The 22,109-nt window shown below is 52.0% G+C and overlaps 1 protein-coding gene across 1 annotated transcript; it reads left to right on the top strand.

Moving 5' to 3' along the window:
- Positions 1-8,643: 8,643 nt before the first annotated feature.
- On the top strand, positions 8,644-21,469 carry Efnb1 (ephrin B1). The gene is made up of 5 exons (XM_028770023.1): positions 8,644-9,596; positions 17,796-18,073; positions 18,943-19,035; positions 19,231-19,356; positions 19,591-21,469. Exons 1-5 carry the CDS (start codon positions 9,469-9,471, stop codon positions 20,001-20,003), a joined length of 1,038 nt encoding a protein of 345 aa, XP_028625856.1. The 5' UTR covers positions 8,644-9,468; the 3' UTR covers positions 20,004-21,469.
- The last annotated feature ends 640 nt before the right edge of the window (positions 21,470-22,109 follow it).

Here is a 22,109-nt window from a genome sequence, read left to right as displayed (position 1 = left end):
GAGAGAGAGAGAGAGAGAGAGAGAGAGAGAGAGAGAGAGAGAGAGAGGGAGAGAAGGAGGAGGAAGGAGGAATGAGACGGGTAGTGCCTGATAATGGACATAGGTTTATCAAAGTAGTAGGAAAATCTTTTGACACTGGTCTATGGTGATATTTTCATAGCAATCCAAGTGCATTAAAGTGTACCGATCAAAGCACCACTGATTGATTGGTTGAGTGACTGGTTGATTTCTGTGCTGCAGAGAGTGGAACTCAGGGCCTTTAACATGGTGGGGCAAACACTCCGTTGAAAAGCCACACCCTAGCCCTTGGGTTTGTACACTTTAAAGGGGCAAATTTTATTGCATACAGATTCTATCTCTGTGAAGCTGTCATAAAATAAGGAATAACCTGAAAAACAGTAACACAATAAAAGAAATGTAGACTCCAAAGACAAGTTTCAATAAAAATGAAAAGCAGGAATGCGAGATAAATGGGGAGCAAATATTTGAAGAGGTCGAAGACAGCTAAGCAGGTCTTATCCTTCTAGGGCATTTGCCACATAAATGCTTCTTGTGGGACATTCAACCTTTGCCATGATTGTGAACTAGGCTCTTGGCCTCTCACAATGAAGCCTGAGTGACAGCTCTGCCCTGTCCAGGACCCTTGGGGAGCTGTGGGGAGCGGGGTGACATGTGTTCCTCACAAGGCCCACCTGGGCACCACTGACTCCAGCATCCTGATTCCATCAAGGGAGTGGCTAAGCATGTCAGGGAGGCTTGATGACCTGAATACCTTTGAGGCAGGCTGCTGGTTCTGCTTTTTAAGGAGGCTCTGGATGTGCAGGACAACAGCACATAAACCCATCTTCTCTAATCAGCACCTGGAGGGCCGATTTTCTGAGTACCAGGCAAGTGCTAACAGTCTTAGCAATCAACTGGGCTGGAAGAGAGCCTGTCACGTGCTGGTGGAAGATAAGTTGCCAACGATGACCAGTCCCTTCTGAGAGTGTGCCCGCTATGCTCTTGTTCAGCAGTGGGTCATGGAAGGCACTGGGGGTAGTCAAGATTTTCTGCATTAATCAGTATGTCCCTCACCAAATGAAGAAAAAAGGGGAGGGGAATGACAGTTACCAAGTCCTAGGCCTTAATGTCTGGCTGTGGCCACATCAGTGGGGCAATAGGAAAAGCCGGGGATGGGGGAGGAGTTGTGCCAACCCCCACCCCTCACAGTTGGCTCAAGCCAAAACAGGCACTTATCTTGCCCAGGTCAACAATTGAGCTCCCAAAGGGATCTTCGTAGAGGGGTTCCTCCGGCAGGAGTAATCTACCTCCGCTTCCTCCAGGGTCATCAGCTGCACACAGATAAGATTTCTCAAGCAAAGCCAGAGAAGAGTAAAGTCCAGGGCCCTGGAGGGATGACTCAGCAGTTAACAACACCTGCTACTTTTGCAGATGCTCTGGGTTTGGCTCCTAGCATCTACATGGTAGCTTGCAGCCATGCTTAATTCCAGTTCTAGGGAATCTAATGTCCTCCTCTGACCTCATTGGACACCAAGCCCACGTGTGTTGCACAGAAATACTTACAGTCAAAAACCCGTACAGATCACATAAAGGTCAGCTTGATGGGGGCCTCTTGTGTAAGCACTTGCTGGCTTGAGAGTTAGCCAACAGTATAACATCAAAGACAGGAGTCATACAACTCTCTTTTTGTGTGTGTCAGCTTCTGTCTGCCCCTCCCTCCCCCCACCTCTCTCTCTTCCACCTCTTAGCACCTCATGTAGCTTAGACTAGCTTCAGATTCACTGTATATCTGGTGATGAAATTGAACCTCCTATTTTCATATATCAATGGCTGTAATTACCAGCATATATTACCAAATCTGGTTCCTCTTGGTGTATTAGGTTTCAGGACTCAGAACATGACAGGCTTCCAGAGAAGGACAACAGTGTTTGTGAAGTGGACTGACCCATACTGATCCTTAAGAGTTTTGAACAAACTTCTAAGGGACTCACTCTCCTTAGCCCTGGAGTCTTGACATTTTCCTTGGTCTGCTGACTGCAAGAGTTTTTAACTTAGCCAGCTGCTCATCTGGCAGCATCTTGGAGACTGAGCATCTAAGTGGAGATTTGTCTGTGTGCTAATGACAAGATACAGCAGAGTTGCCCTGGGATGGGAGACAGGAGACATTATATACAGCAAGCCACTGTGTGTACTGCACCACACAAGCTTCACTGGGCTTCACACCAGTTGTGTTGTTGGGAACTGAGTTGTTGTCATCCTTGTATCCTTTTCAAAGACAAAGGATGCATCTGTCACATAGAAGACTGAGATGCCCGTAGCTAAGAGCCAGGGAGGCCTGTGTCAAAGCTCAGGTTCTACTTCTTGGGAGCCCAGACTTTCTTGTCTGCATATAAAATAAATTTTGTGTGAGAGAATGTATACAAAGCACCTGGAGCATAATAGGTGCTCGGTAAATTGTAATATTGCTATTAACAATTATTGAGTGTCTCCTGTATGCCTGTCCTTTTTCTTAGCCTTGGCACAACAAATAAAGGAGAAACAGTCAGAAAATTCTGTTTTAGGTTGGTATATAATGGAGTGCACATAATTAATTAAATGCACATAAATAACCTGAGTTGAAATGCCAATTTCAGCCAGTACTGTGAGGCAAGACTAGCATGTCTCCTAAGGAGGCCACCCAGAAGTAAATGCTTAAGGATAGACTTGATAATTTGATTTTCCATCTTGGGACAGACGGTATACAGGAAGGGGGTGGAGGGTGCATTCCTAGCTTCCTTCAGACCCAGCCAGCACTGCAAATAGACAGACTCCCGAACCCCTCCTGTCGTTGGATTGTTGAGCATCAGGCTCATGGCTGGGTCAGCCTTGAGAATGCAATTTCCAAACTGGCCATCGGAGGGAGACAGAGTTTGAAGAATAGAGAAGGTACTAGAGAAAGGGAACTACTTCCTCTAGGACCCCATCTCTGAATCCCTCACCTGCCCAAACCCCTCTTTTCCCACCTTTGACACCCAACCCTTTCTTCTCTTGTCTTTGGATCCCTAATCCCTCAGGAACTTCCCTTTTGGGGTTCCTAATCCTCCTACCTTCACACCTCTGCCCAGGACAAATCCCTGGGAGAAAGTTCAGGAGCCTTGCCACAAATTCTTTGCTTTGTGTCTGTCCTGAAGAAGGGCTGTGAAGGACAAGCCAGGCCAGGGTAGTGAGAGTGAAAACATTCTGTGGGGGAAGATCCTAGGTGGCTTGTTAATGGAGATGAGTCAGCACTTGAGCCTGACCCCCTTAGGCAGTTTTGGGGACATAGAGGCCTGGCCCTGGGGGCTTAAGTGAGGAGACTAAAGGTCTAGGAAGACCCTGGAGTCTTGTAGATAGAGGTAGGAATGTGGCACAAAGCCCACCTGGGCCAAGTTGTGAGCAGGGAGGGGAGGTTTCAGTGTCAGCCATGTTGTCTGAGTTGACTCAAGGATGGTGAGGGGTGGGGTAGTGGGCCAGAGTACTATTATCTGCCAGTAGTTTTCTGGAACGGTGGACTCAGACTTTGATCTGTCCAAGGATGGCCCCTGCAACTCATGACCTGTCTCCCACAGGGCTGAGGTTATCAGTGAAGAAAACCTAGAATCTGACCCTTTAGCCTGTTTACGGGAATGTGAGGCAAGAAATCAGTATGCGGGCTTATGAGGGCTTAGATCTTCCAGATAGTTGCATCTCCTCAGAATGTTCCACTGCTTGCTCAATCTGGGTTGTTCCTCCATAGCAACTTTACTCTGTAAACACAGAGCCTCGTGTGTCCGGTGTTTTCTCCAGTCTGGGCAAAGGTGCTGTTTCTCCAGGCACCATTGCCCTCCCCCATTTAAGATAGGGAACCAGGCTGGGGTCAGTGATAAGTGGGGACAGCTGCTGTTTCCTTCGCCTGAATTCCTGTGCCCTAGGCAGTGATGAATGGCCTGTCCCCTCCTTGTACATTCTCCAGGTAACCAGAGTGAGGGAGCAACAGGTGGCCCGGGCCACAGTGCTCTAGGCTTTCCTGCACCTGGGCTACCTCTTGCTGCACTAGAGAGAAGCCAGGACAGAGGACCTTGTAAAGGAAGGTCAGCTCAGCAAAACCACAAGAGGGCTGAGATGCCAGGAGTGATGCCTTAGAAAAGCCCAGGCCCCTAATTGCAGGCCTGAACCTTATCCACTTGCTAGGCTCCGGCTTTCCTATGCTCTCTGTACACCCTTTCCAAATGCTCTTAGGTACAAGGTTAAGCCACTTGCCTGAACGGGGCATACAGACTTTGTTGCGGGTGCTAGGAATCCAGGATGGGATCAAAGGGGCACAAGGCAGTCCAGAGACACAGGGAGGGAAAGGGACTGGGCTTGGTGGAGGTCTTTTCATTCCAGGTGCTATCAGCCTGACCAGAGCCGGGCTGTCACCTGACAGATCAAGGAGATCTCAGTGCAAACACCCATAAACCAGGCATGCAGCTAGAGCAGGGATAGGGAGGAGATAGGGGAAAAGAATGGTTGAACCTTTGGCCTTCGGGATCACCCCCACGTTCCCTGGCCAGTGTTGTGAAACACTCTTCCGGAGCACTGGGCTCTGCAGTATAGATTTAGGGTCCTAGAACAATTGGTGAGGGGAAGGGAAGAGTGGGGTAGTTCTCTCCATCCTGTGCTCCCCTTGAGACAGACCTAGAGTTAGCCATTTGGGAAAAGTGAAGAAATTCACTGGAGGCGGGAAGTTAGCTTGGGCCCAACTTGGAGATCAGCTGCCCTCTGTTAGGAGGTCGGGAAGTGCTCATGGGTGAGGCTAAACTGCTTAACAAGAGATAGAGGCCCTTTCAAACTAAAGATGGCAGAGCAGAGGACAGGATGCAACCACACTGAACTGGAAGCCTCGGGCTTTGTATGTTTAAAGCAGGGCGATGCACAATGTCAGGGATGTTGCAAGCACTAAACAAAGGTGTTACAGCACCATATGAAAGCAGTCGCCTGCTGTTTCTGGTTTCCAGGGTGAGGGGACTAAAAAAGGGGGCTCTTCTTTGCCTGGAGGGAGTAGGTATGTACAACTATAAGAGGGGCAGAAAGGGGGCACAGAGATAACTGTTGAGAGATCAGAGGGTGGCCAGCTTCACTGGGTTCACCAGTTGGCATGACATCAAGGGTCAGTATACTTGCTCCCTGACCCTTCCTTTGCTTTTCCAGGTGTTGGAAAATGAGCCCTGGCTGGTCTTGGTGGCTCAGCAAAACACCACTCCTCAGCCCAGAGCCTTGTGATAGAACAGAGAGCTATGAGTAGAAAGTCAAGTTGTTTGTCCAGCTGGCCTGACTTCTCTGCTTCCTGGCAGTGTGGCCTTGGGTGAATAGCTTCACTGCTCTGTGTCTTGAGTATAAGGCAGGTAGAGAGAGGTTAAGGGCATGATCCACAGAAATGGAGAGGAGGTAGTCTTTGGATCTCCATAGGTACAGTGAACATGAAAAAACAGGGGTTAGACTCTAAGCTCCATCAGGCCAGAACCTCACCTTGCCAGTTGGTTGCTCAGCAAAGAGGGAGGTTTTGTATGTGAATGTGGACACATGTGTGAAACTGGAGGGGATTGGAAAATATGTGTGTGACACACAAAGCATGTGTGAACTGGTATGAATGTGTGTCACTAGGGATGAGAGTGTCTTCATGGGAGGCTCTGTGGAAGAATAAGAGTTTCCATTTAGTAAGCCCTGTGGTAGGCCAGGCATGAGGCTGAGCCTTGGCAGGCACATTATCTCATTAAGTACTCCCAGGGAGCTGTGAAGAAGGAATGACCACCAGGCCACAGAAGAATAACAGGCCCTTCAGAGGTGAGGGGATTTGCCCAAAGGGGATGGAGCTGACAGTTAGCCTCTCTCCCATCCTGTGAGTGTAGGCAGCTGGGCCCAGAAAGGCACAGCTTGTGCGTGCGTGCGTGCGTGCGTGCGTGCGTGCGTGCGTGCGTGTGTGCGTGTGTTGACACAAGGACCTTGGAGTCTTAGACTGTGACAGTCTGTGGGCTAGTAAGAGCTTTGTAGCATTCCCCACAGACCTGGCCTTCCTCCCAGGCTCCCCTAGAGAATTAATTTTTTTCCCCTCAGTCAGGAAACCTGGATCTCTACAACTGAGAACCTGCTAGGGTCAGGCAGGGGTGGGAACCTTTCAGCTGCTGGCTCTGATTGAAGCAGAGAGTGTGTGTCTACTCTAACCATGCTCCTGAGGTCGTGGTAGTTAACTAACACGGGCAGGCTGAGGCAGAAGGATAGTGGCATGACCAGAGATGAGCAGTGTGTGGAGAAAGTCTGGACCTAAGAGTCTGTCTTCATCTTCCACTGTCCCCTCTGCCCAGAATTAGATGTTGGCACACTCAGGAACTACTTCCATCTGCCTAGGTTTCCCAAATCTGGTAGCTCCCATTTAGTTTGGGGCTGTCCTCTGGAGGGGCACAAGACACGTTGACCATGAAAAGGAAAAATCTGGGGTCAATCTGGGCTCTTAGCACTAGTGAGTCTGTCTGAGAAGAACTTTGGTTTACAGCCAAAATGAATGACCCTTCCTCAGACGAGTGACCTTCTAAGACCTGGGAGTGAAGAGCAGTAGTCTGGCCATCCTGATGGCCGTGGTTTTCCAGGAATCTCGCAGCTTGTAATTTACAATGAGCCAAGAAAGCGAGTATGCATGGAGCAGCTGCAGGTGGGTCCATCTGGACTGTGCAAGAGAATGGTCATAGGATTGGCGGCAGAGGCACCAGGAACGACCCCAGGGATAGGTCAGGATATGTCAATCCTGAGCCTTAGTTTCCCTCTTAAGTAAAAACAGGGATAGCAGAACTGATTTCATTTCCAGAGGGGAAACCAGGAAAGGAGATACCATTTGAAATGTAAATGAACAAAATATCCAATTTTTAAAAAACTGATTTCAAAGGGTGAAAGAAAATCATCTACAGTGGTCCTTGATGACCTATAGCGACATTGTAAGCAACTGGCTGCTTTCTAGAGTCCTGTCTGGAAGTTCTTTGATGGTGTGGCTCTCAGGTGGACTGCGGGTGTGTCTTTCTACCTTTCTTGTATCTCTCCTTGTTCTGCTTACATTCCAGTGCAGAGTCCAGTTGGGAAAACAAAGATCCTAGACTGTGTACCCAGAGCCATTGAATGCTGCAAGGTCTCTGGCTCCAAAGGTAGGCGAAGCTCAGCTTCTTCCTCTCTACTCTCCCCCCACGTAGATGCCCGCACTACAACGGCAGAGATCATTACATGGCACAGTGAAGGACTCCATATCTCAATAATGGACATAGAACTTGTATAAATGGCAGAGCCCCTAAAGAATGGTGCTCAGACAATTATCTCCATAGAGAAGCAACAAGAAGGAATTTGGTTCTTGATAAAGACCTTGCCTAGTAAGTCTGAGGCCTTAAGTTAGAACCCTGATTCATTAAAAAGAGAAAGAAAAGAGGAGGCAGCCGAGGAGGAGAGAAAGGAAGGGCATGAATATAGGAAGCCTTTCTAACCTTTGTAGTCCACAAACTCAGATCTTTCCTCCAGCTCTTTCCCACTTTTCCTACACCAACAGGCGGCTCTTGCTAGTGCCATGCCTGCCTCTGTGTGCTCTGTGTGAGCCAGACTTGCTTGTCAGGCTCCCATGGGAAGCCTCCGCTTGCTTATCCCGGGAACCCGCAAGTCTATAGAAGGCCAGCAGGGGGAGACATTAGCACGTGAGTACGTCCACTGGGACCTGAGGAAGGCGAGTAGGTCAGACCGGGAGGGTCTGAGCTATGGGATTGAGCCAAATTATAAGCAAAGAGACAAGGAGGGGCGGAGAGAATGGGCCAGTGCTGGGAGACAAAGACCCAGATGGCGAGGCTGAGGCCGGGAAAGGCTGGAGTCCGGAATCTCAGGGCCCAGATGCCTGCTTTTGCTCTTTCAAAGTGCTTCTCTTCTGCTCCTGTCCCCCCTATCCTGGAGCTTTCTGTATAGTTTGTGACCTCTTGTCCCTACTCGCCTACCCTAGACCCATTCGTGTGCCTTCAGATAGGACTGATTAAATCTCTGTGCCTGGAGTTGGGGCGGAGGGTCCCAAAGGGCTTGCTTTCAAAGATGAAATTTTTAAAGGCTTGATTCACTAGATGCAAATAAATTCTTCCTCCCCTTTGGACACAATATTTTTTTTCTGAGTCTCCACCACCCATAGCTATTACTCTTGTTGTGGTCAATGCACTGTGAGGACAGAAAGACGGTCCAACAGAGTGTAGATACTGGACTGGGAGCAGGCAGGATGACAGAAATGGGCACACAGTGGGATTCTGGGGATGGTATGCAAGTATGCGCACGTGGGGTGTTTGTGTGTGTAAAAAGAACGCCAAGAACTGTGCTTTCTGGAGGTACTTGGGACAGGGCTTTTCTGGTCTAGGTCAGTGGGCCAGGTGTGCATAAAGGAGAGCAGGCCAGCAGCTTTTCGGAAGCGCCAACTTCCCGAAAACTCCCTGGGAACCAGACTAAGCTGGACACAAGCATAACCGCAGGAGCCGCACATTCAGATTAGTGCCATCGAGAGAGAGCGCGCAGCGTCCTTAAGAGCTCCCCGAAGCCACACCCCTTCCTGCTCTGTGGGCGTGGTATGGGGCAAGGACCCCGTCACAGAGCTTTCTATTGGTTCGAAGGAGCAGGGTTGGCCTTGTGCTCGCCTGAGCAGGAGAGTAGAAAGCTCAGCGGCAGCGGAGGGAGTCTATGCGCGCTGGACAGCAGTGGGGGGTGTGTGAGATTCGCACTGACTGCAGACACTCGGGCTCAATCGCCGGGGATTAAGGACTTGGCGACCGGGCTGCCGGGCTACCCGGCCGAGGCTTCAGAGGCGCAAACTGATGGGACTGATTTACTCAGCAGGGCCGTACTAGTCTTTTAAGTATACTGAGAAGGGCCAGTGCTAAAGTAGAAGCTGTCGTGGGACGCGCCGGCGCGAAGTCCCACCGTGGCCAGGAGGAACGGAGTCCGTGCTAGGGGGACCCAGTCGGGAGCCTGGGGACCGAGCTCGCATTGTTGGGAGACAGCCCACCTCTTCTTCCCAGAGGCGTCAATCCCGGGACGGTCGAGGCGTCGGGGCAACCACTGAGCGCTCTACAGGGAGACCCGGTCGGGGAGAGGACTCGCAGTCTCAAACAGTCTGGGAGAACCGAGCGGAATCCGGCGGGATCACTCGGGGGCGGCGAGCCCCCGTCGCGCCTCGTGCGGCGGAGAGGCCAGGGGAGAGAGTCCTCGGAGGCCGCAGCCCATGCGCGGGTTGGGGACGCCTGCCCAGTGAGTCCTCCTGGCCAGCCGGGCGCAGGAGAGCGACCCCGAGGCCGGCGGGAGGGGAGTGCTTCAAGGCCGGCGGCTGCGGAGGATGGGCGCCTGAGTGGCTCCGAGCGCTGCGCGGCACGGGCAGGCGAGGCGATCTTTGCTGAGGAGGCGCTAGGGGATCCTGAAGTGCATCCTGCCCACGGGAAAATGGCCCGGCCTGGGCAGCGTTGGCTCAGCAAGTGGCTTGTGGCTATGGTCGTGCTGACGCTTTGCCGGCTTGCCACGCCGTTGGCCAAGAACCTGGAGCCCGTGTCCTGGAGCTCTCTTAACCCTAAGTGAGTAACTTATCTACTCTGGTCCCTAGGGGTGGGAGGCACTTCTTCAGGGTGAGGTCGTGCACCCCCAAGTGCGTGGGGGGGGGTGTCCGTAGGAGGTACGGCGTCCTATTTTATATCTGGCCTTTCTCGTGTTTTCCTGCGGGCAGTCGGGATAGGGTGCAGAAGGGTGGGGTGGTGGCACTTAGCTGGGTTTCGACCCTTGGGTTCGGCCCTAGCCTCCTCAAGTCCGGATTGAGTCCGTTGGTCACACCAGGCAGATAGAATGTCTAGGCGCTCCAGAGCGCACCCAAGAGCTGGGTGGGGGCGAGTAAGCACCCACTCCAGGGCCTCTGGGAATGTGGTGGTTTTCACTCACAGTCACCCCAGGGGTGAGGGATCAACCTGAGCAAGGGACCAGGTCAGAACACAGGTTCCTCATTTGCTTAGGTGTCAGGGCGGCTCGGGACCTAGAGCCCCGGAGCGAGTGGCAGCATCTGTATCCCTTCTCCAGCTTCTCCCATTTTCATTTGTCTTTCTTCCCTTTCTGTTTGCCTCCCTGTCTTTCTCTTTGCCGTCTCTTCTTGCACGCACCCCCCCCACCCCCATTTCTCTCTGCCGGGGAGGTAGAAAGGCGGGCGCTGCTTCCAGGCTCACAAAGGCGGCGGGTGGAGAAGGGCGGAGTGGAAGAGGGTTTGTTTGAGGAGGGGGTTCGATCCAGTGCCCGTCGGGGGTCCAACTGAGCCAGGCACCAGAGCTTCTTCTAGAGCCAGTCAAGGGCTGAGAATGGTAGTGGAGCCATCGAGGGAGGTGGGTGGGGAACGTGTGATTCCTGTCCAGACAGGTCCTGTCCCCCCACCCCCCACCCCAGGACTAGAGAGCCATGCTTAGATTTTCCCTATGGTTTGGGGAGGATGATATAAAGGAGGTCCTTTTCTTTCTTCTCCTTCCTAACTCTGCCCCCTCCCATCTCTAAACAACACACACCTTTCAGGGCGGTGGCTCAGTGGTTTCTGGGCTGTTGGTGGGGAGTATCTTGGGCTGTTGTGACCTCTGGACCTTTTTCTCTTTTGGCATCTAGGACTCACAGTGGAACTCAGGGTCTTAATCACTCTTCCCATTTTCTGGCAGTCCAGTTGTGGACAACAGTGGAAAACTGGGGGGTGGGGGGGGGCAGCGCTTGACCTGTTCCTTCCATGTTCCCAGATTCCCGTTTCTGGAATTTCCTCCTGTCCACTCTTGTGGGCTCTTTACTAACTTCCTAGGTTCTTGCCTGCCTTGGCCCCTTGAGTCCCAGGGATGGTGCATCTCTCACCCCTAAAGTGAGACAAGAGGGCTTGTTTTCTCCTTGGGTTAAGGTAGGATCCCATTACCAGTCCACAGTCAGGGTAGAGGTTTCTGCCTCCGTACAAGGAAAGGGACTGACTGGCTATGATTTCTGCCTTACTCAGGAGCCTGTTTGGTCACTGTACTTTAACTGCTGGGGCTCAAATTGTTCTGGGAACCCTCTAGGCTGTTAAGCCCACGGGAAGAGCTTGTGAAGTGCCCAGTTCTTCGATGTAAGGGTGGAGGCTGGAAGTGCTCCTTAGCTAGAATTGCAATCCCCCTAGGGTAACCCATCCTAAGGGCTCATGGGAGTGACCTAATTGCTCTCTTGGGTCGAGATACCTTGCAACTCCACAGCTGGAGAAGAGCCCTCCTGCAGAGTCCAGGTTGCTGGGAGAAACAAGATCCATGGGAGCGTCCCTCTTCCTGTGCTCTCTGCCTTTAGAGCTCTAGAGCAGTTTACAAGCTTGAGAAGGCTGTGTCCCCTCTGTCCTCTCTCCAATCCACCTCAAGCTGAGGACAGGCGTCTTGGGGATTTGGAGGGGACTGACTTTGGACTCAGTAGAACCTGCCTAGATTCTATCCCGTAATTGAGCAGATTCTGGGAATAGTTTGGACTGGTCCTGGTGGTCCCCTAACCCCATTTCATCAATGCTCAGGGGTTTGGAATGTAGTCTATGTCTGTGTTTGTTGGCACCCTGTGCAGGGCAGGAGGACAGGACCAAGGCACTGCCCTCAGCTCTGGGGGCTGCCTGTGCCACCGCACCCAACCCTCAGGCTGCCCCAGCTTTCCTAATAAATCCTTTCTCTGCTTCCTTGTGTCCGGCCTGAGTTCTCCCTCTCAGGCCGACATAGTTGCTCGCTCACACCCTGTGAGAGTAGAGCTCACCTCCCTCTCCAGCCAGGCCCGTCTGCTCTCCCTCTTTCTCACACTCCCTCTCACTCTTAGTCACTCTCTGCCTCTTTTTCTCAAGTCCTTTTGTTTCTCGCACATGCCCGTGCTTTCCCTCGCAGGCTCATTTTCTCTTATCCCTCCCCTCTTCCTCTCCTGGCTTTTGGTCCCCTCTCCTCAGCCCTGTCAGGAGCTGGCATCCCTCCCTCTAAAAATCTCCCAGTGCCTATAAACCCTGCTTAATTGCTTCCTCCTTGGGAAAAAAAATCAAAATAAAGAAGTGATGGGGTCTGCTTCTAGGTTCCAGGGCGCACGCAGCCCCAGCTCTAGGGAGCTGAAAGGGCCCGCTTAAGACTGCTGGTCTTATCTGTTTCCTCAACTGCTGCTACGGGGCTGTCCCAGTGGTAGTCCCTAGATGATAGGAACTTCTGCTTCCTGGGCCCCTCCTGTCAGATCTGCCCCAAGAGTAGAGGGTGGGAAAATGGGGTTGGTCCTACTGGGGTGTTGTGGAAACCAAAGTGAGCATGTTTGGGGCCTGGGGAGGGGGCATGGGCTAAATGGTCCCAGGGCAGCCACCTCCCCCAGCTGCTTCCCCTCGGGAACTTGGGGCAGCCGGTAAGCCTCACACTTGAGTCCTCAGCCAAGTCCAGCTGCTGCACTTCAGTCTCTCAGTCCCATTCTGACCCTATACTGCTCCCCGCTCAGGTTCCCCCACCTCCAAGAAGTGGGAATGTGTTGTAGATCACATTACAAACCTTCCCTCCAATGGGGTTGGGGTGGGGTGGGGGCTCAGTTTGGCATTCAGGACCCTTGACTCTATCAAGCTTGGGTGGGGCAGCTGCAGACCCCAACCCATGCTTGCCTGTGACAAGCTAAAGTGTTGGCCCCAGCCCCTCACAGCTGTTCTAGCTCACAGTCCTGGGGAGGTCAGCCCAAGGGACTCCTTTGCAGAGTGGCTAGGGACCTGACTAGTCTATTTTATCTCTAATTGGCCGCAGGTGAGAGCAGGGGAGCCCTAAAGGTTCCTGTTCTCTGACCCCACCCAGGGAAGCTAGGCCAGGGCCAGAAGAGCCTATGAGGAAGCTGGGGTGGGGACTGAGTTGGGGGTTCCCTTTCTTCTCTCAGGCTCTTGGGGCCCTCAGTTACCTTACTAGCTTAGGTGCATGGGGATGGCCAGGCCTTGGATACTGCTTGCTGTGAAACGCTGTTTTCTGGGGTTAGGGCTATGTATGGGGTCCCTAGGCCAACTAGGAGATTGCTGGTTGTCATGGGAATACCAGGTTTGGGGGATAGTTCACGTAATTATAAGGGCGTCTGAAGTGGAGGCGGCTCACCGGTGGCTTTCTGAGACTATGAAAGTCCCTTCTCCCCAGTATGATTTGTTGGGGTGGTTTGGGGTCAGGGTGCCAGCAAGCCAGAAGTATAAGCATTTTCAGCTTGCTACTTCTAAATGATACTGTGGTCGGCATGCTAAGTAATAGGCAGGTAGTACCTTGCTACTTACAGTGTATTCTCATATATGATCTCATCGGGTGCTCCCAACAGCCCTGGGAAGTAGGCATTGGCCCCATTTTCCAGAGAAGGAGGCATATGCTCAGAAAGGGGCAATGTCTTGTCTGAGGTCAGCCAGTGACTTGTTGAGTCGGGCAGAGGCAGAACTGTGCTGTGGACCATTCTTTCCATACCGTCCTGCTGTAGGGAACAGGAATTCAAAATGGGCTTTGAACCAGACCTCTGCTGCTCCTGGGTTCTCCTCTCTCACCTCCCAGGCGGGCCTGCATCTGCTTTATGACTCAGGCCCTGCCTGTGTGGGATGAGTAGTGTTCCAACTTCTTCGGTTAACTTTCCGAGGCTTAGCTCTGAGGGCACACTGCACAGGTGACCTAGCCTCACTCACTGACTGGCACTCTGCCCCTCCCAGCTCCGAGTAGCTCCTTTGGTTCCTCTCTAGGCCAGGAATGTCTTCCTCTTAGGAACTCCAGGGAAAACATGGCAGGGGGTGTGGTTAAGCCCCAGTAGAGTAGCTATGGTCAGGTGGGACAAAGAGGCGGGCATAGTTCTTGTTGGTAGGGAGAGTGACTTCCTCTAGGACTCTTCTGGCTTGCCTGCCTCCGACAGAGCTGTGTGTGTGCCAGGGCCCAGCTGCTGTTCCTGCCCACCCACGCCTGGGCGGGCACTGCTGGGACACGCCAGGCCTGCTCCTGCTGCCTTGGGGGCTGGGTGGAGCTGGGGGGTGAAAGAGGAGCCTTTAATTTCAGGGCTCCCCACCCTAGCTGGGATGGGAGCAGACTTGAGTTCTGGCTTGGGGTCTGTCCCTCACTAGTATTGCCCTCATGAGGTGAGAACAGGCCTTGTAGTGGTGGGGTCACCAAACCAAAATCGTGGCTAGAGTCTTCTACCACAGTTAGACTTGCATGGCTGGAAAGCAGGCTCCCCCTTAAACTTCTCTGATAGAGCCCAAGGAAAAGGTTGGAGGGAAGAAGAATTGGCCTGGTGGGATAAGAATAGCTTGTCCCCACTGTAAGCTCTTTCCCCATAGGCACCTACAGAAAGGTAGAGAGTAGTTCATCTGGACTAAGGTACAGGTGCAAGGGCTGTTTAGTGTTTTCTGAGCCTTGGAGGCTACTGTCCCCAGACCCTATGGGCTTTCCATAGTTCAGAGTTCTTTTGAGTAGTTTACAGTGGCACTTCTAATGAGAAAGTTTGAGGGGAAGACGGGCGAGGGAAGAGGGGAGAGAGGATAGGCCACAAGACTGGAGTTGAAATAGTTCCAGCTGCCTTCCTAAAGTCTTTTTACTCCCTGGGGTGGCTCCCTGGGGTCCCAGGGCTATCAGAGACTAGGGAGGGAAGGCCTCAGGTTGCCATGGTGACCTGCTTTAGGCTTCCTGCAGGGCCATGTCAATCCCCTTATTTTCTAGAAAAGGGCTTTGTCTGGGGGTGGCCCTAGGAAGGAAAGCTTGGCTTGATGGTTGGGGGGGGGTATAGTCATTTCTGAAAGGTGATGCCTAAAGAGTTTGAGTTAGAGGCTTCCTCCTCTTCCTCTCCTCCCATTCATAACTTGGTGAGAAAAGGGGGAGCTAGGTATGGTGCCCCTAAAAGAATCACTAACACTGTGCCTGGCTTTGGGCTTCACTTTCACTGGCTATACACCCAACCCTAGTGATCCAGTACACTTTCTTGGACTTCCTCATGGCACTTCAGAGGAAGTTTTCCTGAGTGAAAATTTTCCAGTTAGGGGAAGATGCTAAGAAAGCGTGGGATTGGGGTCAGGGATGCAGGCCTCATTAGACTCCTTTCCCTTCCACACTTTAGGAGAAGGTGAGTTTTCTTCTGCCGGCTGCTATGCAAATGAGCTGATGAATATTTATGAAGTCTGTTCACTGAGGTTGGAGACACTCTGAGGGGTGTTGGGGGCAATAGCCCTTTCTTCTCCCCCTCCCCCACCATGCAGACATCTGTTTCCTCAATGTGTCTGGGTTCAAAGTAGAACCCCAAGTAGCTAAAAGCCCTGTTCAGTCCTGGGACTCTGGAGTCTGGGTGGGTGGCAGTGGAAGAGTGTACCAGAGCAGACACACGTTTCTCTGGTGAGGAAGCTGGGCCCAGTGGTTAGGAAGTGAACCAGTCTGTTTCCCATGTTCATGTCATCTGTATAGCTGCAGTTATATGTTGTGCTGAGGTGCAGTGGCCTAAGTATCAGACACTGTTGAGGCTCTGTTAAAGCCTAAGGGATTTGAGAAGCTTTTCTCAATGGGAATAGTTCTCTGATCACTCATTTCTTCATATTAAGGACCTGGGCTTGGTCTCTAGGGTTCCATTGTGCTCTGAAATGTTGGAAATCCTCTCGCTACCTGGGGAGGACCAGAGGAAAGTTAAAAAAAAACAAACAAAACAAAACACCGTGAGAATTACACACCCTTTGGTGAAACTTGTGGACTTTGTATGACAAAAGGGATGGGGGCATTTCATCTCAAATGTTTGCTTGTGCCCCCATGCCCTGTTTGCTTACGTTCTGTCTGTTGCAGAGCTGTCGAGTTAGAGTCCAAAGGACAAAGCACCCCTTTCTGGCTTTGACCCTCCTGCACATCAAGATGGCACCTCTTAGCTTGGAGCATCACATGACATGGAAGGAGGGCTGGTTTTTTTCCCCCTATTTGCTTCAGCCACTTAGATTCCTTCCTCCGTTGGAAGATGTCAGGACAAGGGCATGTGTTTGACAATGTGAAGGAAGGCTTCTGCGCAGAGCTTTCAATACGCCTTCATTGCTTGTCCCTACTCAGTTGTGGGCCTCAGCAAATGGAATTACATTGTGGTAGCCTGTGACCTGGGATTCTACACCAACACATGGAATGACACTCTTCATTTCATTCTTCCTATGGGTTACTTTTAGTCCTCCTTTGTTCTTTCTGTTGGAGGGCTTGCCACCAAGCGGATGAAACCCATGCTGCGTGTTATGACAGCAAGCTTGGGTTTTGTCTTACCCATTGCTGTCCACTGTTGCTATGCCCTGACATTTTTATCATTCACTTGGTATCCACCCTCATCCTGATCTTTGTCTGAAGCCATTTTAGAGCATCATGGTATTATCATCAGCTGAGCCATCTTTTCCCTCTTGATGCCTCTCATCCTGGCTATATGAAGCACCATCTTTACTTGTAACCTACAGATAGCTTGGAGGTGTCAGTGGCTGAAGTGTGGGCTATTTACTTTTTTGGACCAAACCAGACAATCAAGTCCATGACAGTCAAGTTGTATCTTCTCTTACTGGATCTCGCCTAAGAAACTACAGAACTTAATGTTGGTATCTGATCTCCTGCCTCTTGGCAGACTATTTCAAAGAAGGATTCAATCTCATTGAGTAGTTACTGTATTCTAGGTGCTCATGCCACCCAATCCTAGGGTTATGGGCACTAGTTTATAAGTGAAGGAACTGAAGTTCAGAGAGCTTGTCCCAGACTACGGAGCTAGTAAAGCATTCCATTTGATTCCAGCATGTGCTCTTCTCCTTGCCCTCAGCTTCTGCCTGACCAAGCTGAGAAGTGGCCAGCAGAGCTTCATTTCTTTACTCTGCTTTCCAGGTTAGACAGTGAAGCCCAGCTCAAGGCACTTACTCATCTCCTCCTGGGATCTGTAGTAGCTGCGGTGTAGGAGCAAGAGGTTAGGTTACGGCTGCGTGGGCTTCTGATGTCCTGTCTTAGACTCATTTCTGCTACCCCTGGTAGGAGTACCCTTTCTTTCCTTCCCTGAGTCATCTCAGGAGTGAAAGACTACTCAAGTTTGGGGATTTCTGCTCTCATACTGGGAGTAGGGATGGGTACATCACCAGAATACTACTGTCGAGCTGTCCCTAACGAGAGATGGTGGCCATCAGATCCTGGCTCCATTACTTGTTTCTATCTCCCCATCATGCAGAAGATTAACAAGATGGGGGGCAGGCTCCAGGCAGCTTGAGCTCCCCTAGCCTTTGGCTGGGAGCTGCGGGGGTGGTGGTGGCTAAGACATGTGTGGGCTTGCTTGTTCTCGTTCTCTCTCTCTCTCTCTCTTTCTCTCTCTCCCCCCCCCCCGTGTGTGTGTGTGTGTGTGTGTGTGTGTGTGTGTGTGTAGCAGTGGCATTTGAAGGAATGTGAATGTGTTGGGAACTCTGGGGAACAGGGCACCACCTCCAGGCAGCCTGGGCCTGACACATAGGTACCTGGCCCATTTGGCCACGTCAGCCCCCCTGCGGAAATGCCCCATTAGGACAAAGGGCTCCCCTAGCCAGGCATTGCTCCACCCTGCAAAGCACTGAAAGCCTGGCAGCCTTGCCTATGGGCCACCCCTTCCACACCCTGCTGGCAGTATGGTTCTCTCTCTCCACCCCCAGCCCAAGGCTAGAGGAAGGGCAGAAGGTTGATTTGATATCTCCACCCAGTAGGACTAGCCTGGCCTTCACTGTCATAGCACCTGGTTCTGAGATAGCCCGAGCTCCCAACCTTGACGTTGACCATTTTCTTTCTTCTGGGCAGGTTCCTAAGTGGGAAGGGCTTGGTGATCTACCCAAAGATTGGAGACAAGCTGGACATCATCTGCCCCCGAGCAGAAGCAGGGCGGCCCTACGAGTACTACAAGCTGTACCTGGTGCGGCCGGAGCAGGCAGCTGCTTGTAGCACTGTGCTTGATCCCAATGTACTGGTCACTTGCAACAAGCCACAGCAGGAAATCCGCTTTACCATCAAGTTCCAAGAGTTCAGCCCCAACTACATGGGCCTGGAATTCAAAAAGTACCATGATTACTACATTACATGTGAGTCCACACCCACCCATCCCTGACTCTTTCTCTAGACTCAGCTCTGCCTCCCTGCAGCCTCCTTGCCTGTGGGTACGCAGCTTCCGAGTGATGCAGTGATACCACATGCACACATTACAGTGCTTCCTGATCTAATCCCAGCCTGACCTTAGACTTCTGTCCCCAACATTCAGAACACGGCAGCTTGGCTCAGCTCCAGGGCATGGATGGGAAAGGCTTCCTATCCATGTGGCTTTGTCTTCCTTTCTTGAGAATGACAGAGTTGGCTGAATCCTTTGGCAGCTTTACTGCCTTGTACCCCGCCTTGGGGTGAGATAGGGTGGATTTATAGCCCCAAGAAGTGACCAGGGCTGAGGATGTAGCTCAGTGGTACTGTCTTGACAAACATCTTTGAGGCCCTGGCTCACTCTTTAGCCACAACCCTCCTCCGATCCCTCAAAGAAGTGCATGGGCACCTTTCCTCAGATCACACAAGGAGCTGATGGGATGATAGAGAGAGAGGCTTTAGCCTGGCTTGCCTCACACTGGATTCTTGCCAGTCTAGGACAATGCCCTTCTAATGGGACCAGTTCCATTTGTTTTGGTCTGAAGCAGCATCTCTCAGTAAGAAGGCACACCTTAGTGTTGCCCCCAAGACCAAGGCCTGGCCACAAGGTGTGCCCTCAGTAGAGGGGCTCAGTATGTGCCTGGCTGGCTCTGTGACTTCCTATGGGGAGGGAGGTAGAAGGGCTTGGGGAAGATAGGTAGGAGCTGTTTGCCATGCTCTACTGCTGATCATTGTTCTTGGCTCTCTCTCGAGTCTGTCAAAAAAAGAAAAAAGTGAATTGAAAACTCCAGTTTCTAATTTCTCTGGCCTTTTCCTACAGCAACGTCCAATGGGAGCTTGGAAGGGCTGGAGAACCGGGAGGGAGGTGTATGCCGTACACGCACTATGAAGATTGTTATGAAGGTTGGGCAAGGTGAGTGCCCGCCCAGTTAAGCCTTTGGGACACCCATGTTGGCAGTTGCCTAGGGTATACTGGTAGTGGGGAAGTAGTCAGAGGGTTAGAGGGGCAGAGCTCTAATGCTCAGACCATTCTTAACCCACCTAAGGGAATTGAGGGCACCCATGCTGGCAGAGTCCTCCCTCTGATCTATCTTCTCTCGGCCCTCAGATCCAAATGCTGTGACACCTGAGCAGTTGACTACTAGCCGGCCAAGCAAGGAGTCGGACAACACTATCAAGACAGCCACACAGGCTCCTGGTCGGGGATCCCAGGGTGACTCTGATGGCAAGCATGGTAAATGGATATTAGTATTCTGCAGAGGGCATTTCTCAGGCATCCTCTCCATCCTGTATCTGAAGAAGTACCTGCTGCCTGCCTCCTCCCCGAGACATGCTGTATATCTCTGGTGAATGTGGTGGCAGCAGGAACCCAGATAGTTTCTTTGGATCCAAGGTGGCATTGTTTGCTGCCACTATGCTGACTGCAATTGTCTCCTGACTGACCATTGATTTTCTTCCCTTTCCTCAGAGACTGTGAACCAGGAAGAGAAGAGTGGCCCAGGTGCAGGTGGTGGTGGCAGTGGGGACTCCGACAGCTTCTTTAACTCCAAGGTGGCATTGTTCGCAGCTGTAGGTGCCGGCTGTGTCATCTTCCTGCTCATCATCATCTTCTTGACAGTCCTACTACTCAAGCTCCGCAAGCGACATCGCAAGCATACACAGCAGCGGGCGGCTGCCCTCTCGCTCAGTACCCTAGCCAGCCCCAAAGGGGGTAGTGGTACAGCGGGCACTGAGCCCAGCGACATCATCATCCCCTTACGGACTACAGAGAACAACTACTGCCCCCACTATGAGAAGGTGAGTGGGGACTACGGGCATCCTGTCTACATCGTCCAGGAGATGCCACCTCAGAGCCCAGCGAACATCTACTACAAGGTCTGAAGGCCCAGCATGGCTTCAGGCTCCACAGGACACTTGGCCTGGATCGGCCTCTCTTTTCTCCCCCACACCCCTCCCCTTGCCAGCTGTGCCCACCTTTGTATTTAGTTTTGTAGTTTCTTGGCTTTTATAATCCCCGTATTTCCTGCCCCCTGGGCTTCGGAGGGGGTGCTTGTGCCCCTAATCCCCATGCTCTTGTGCCTTCCCCCTCTGGCCAGGCCTCTGGGCTTTGTGGGGGTGCCCTTTCTTGGAGGGCAGGGTTGGACACTGACGGACTGCAGGCAGGGAGATAGCACCCTGGCCCTGCCCCCTCCTCATCCCTTCACCCATCCCCAGGACTGCTTGTCCACTATCATCACTGTTTTTAATGCTTTTGTGTTGTTTTTTTTTTTAGCTGTCAACTCATTTTCATCTGTTTTTTGCGAAAAAATGGGAAAATGTATAAGGCAGCCCCTCCCCAGGCTTTCTGAGCCTGGCCTGACCCAGTATAAGACGGCCTGGGGCAGGATGTGGCCAGCCAGGAAACATAGGATGGCACGCCTTTTATAGACTCCTCAGTAGTTCAGGGGAGTGGGGGAGGGTAGGCCAGAGCTATTTCTGCCTACCAGGGAGAGGAGAGCACCACCCTCCTTTTCGGACCCTCATGATACAGTGCTGTTCCTAGCAGCAGGGTAGTGACTACCACCCTTCTACCAAAAAAAAAAAAAATCCCTTCCTTGTGGGATTCTTGGGCATCTCCTGCCTCCTTCACTCTCACGGTAATTAATGTCTTAATTGGCTGTTGCCTGGGGAACAGGAGAGCTGCTGCAGGCAGATGACCTCATGGGGGGTGGAGGGAGGTGAGGTGCCCAGGTGGCTATTTGCCCTGCAGAGCTGGGAGTTTCCCCCCACCACCCTGTTCTCTCCTTACCTTTGGCATCTTTGGTTCAAGGTGGAGATCTAAGCGGCTGTAAGGCCAGGTGGCCTGCTCCTTCCCTTGGTTCTAGTACAAGTAAGCACACACACACCCATTCACTCAATATGGCTCCCACTGCCCCCCCCCACTCCAAGTTTTGAGCTGGGGCCTGGAAAGAGGAAGAGGCTGCTTGGGGCTGGGCCAGCCTGCAGTGCACTTTGACCCCAGCTCCTTGCCAGCACGGCTGCTAACAGACTGCCACTCATCTGCGCCTTGCAGGCACTCCCAGAGCTGCCGTGGAAGGAACTGGGCCTTACACCACCCACCTCCACACTGCCTCCTGGCCAGCTGCCCACCCCAGTGCCAGGCGGGAGAGGGAGCAAAACAGCCAGCCCCTTCCAGGTGGCAGTCGGAAGGGATTTTTGTTTTTGATTCTGTTGCCATTTGTGTAAATACTAGTCTTTTTTGGAAGAAATAATGTAAAGATGTTTTGTATAAACTCTGAATTATTTTCTTGTTGCCTTTTTCTTAGAAAAAAAATGAGAACTAAAAAAAAAAAAATTAACCACATGGAGAAATGAGTGTAAACTAGTGTCATGCTGTCGGGGAATGAAGTGTGATAGTGTGTCTGTATGTGTGTGCCTGTACTTGTGTGGGAGAGAGTTCTTTTGTGAAACCAGAGGTGACCAGGGCCGGTGGCTGTCCTGTGAAGCAAGTGTTTAAAGTGCCCATGCCCTTCCTGCCGATTTCTACCTCCTAAGTGTCTTGACCTCTTCGTTCTGCTGCCCTGGAGCCTGAGTCCACCCCTCCACCCAATCCATCCTGTCACCTCTGTGGTACAGACCATAGGCACCTGCCCTGGTTGGCACCAAGATCAGCCAGAAAAGGTTGATGGAGAGAGGGTGTTCCCGTGGGGAACCTGGGTGTGTCTCCAGGTACTGCCACCACCTGGTTGAGACTAAATGTGGAACCTGATGGCAGGCCCAGCCCTGTTCTGCCCCCAAGATGTCTGGAGCTGGAAAGAACTGACATCCAAAGATGGCCCACTGGGCACTAGGTGACTTCATACCCATTTGGCCTCTCAGCCAAAACAATCTTCCTTTTCCTGTGTTCACAATGGGCTCACACCAGAGGTACCACCATGGCATACTTGGTGGCTTCTGGCTGGCAGTGAAGGCCCTGAAGCTAGAACAACAGTGAATGCCTAGGCTCCC

Source organism: Grammomys surdaster, unplaced genomic scaffold (genome assembly GCF_004785775.1).
Source record: "Grammomys surdaster isolate TR1022 unplaced genomic scaffold, NIH_TR_1.0 197, whole genome shotgun sequence".
In the NCBI taxonomy this organism is placed as follows: Eukaryota; Metazoa; Chordata; class Mammalia; order Rodentia; family Muridae; genus Grammomys; species Grammomys surdaster.
This window is presented reverse-complemented; position numbering and strand designations above follow the sequence as displayed.

Excerpts from the sequence above, each read along its gene's own strand:
- Efnb1 (XM_028770023.1), top strand. The coding sequence starts at position 9,469 with ATGGCCCGGCCTGGGCAGCGTTGGCTCAGCAAGTGGCTTGTGGCTATG. Across the intron at positions 9,597-17,795 it reads TGGAGCTCTCTTAACCCTAA|GTTCCTAAGTGGGAAGGGCT; the intron begins GTGAGTAACTTA and ends TCTTCTGGGCAG. Across the intron at positions 19,036-19,230 it reads TGTTATGAAGGTTGGGCAAG|ATCCAAATGCTGTGACACCT; the intron begins GTGAGTGCCCGC and ends CTCGGCCCTCAG.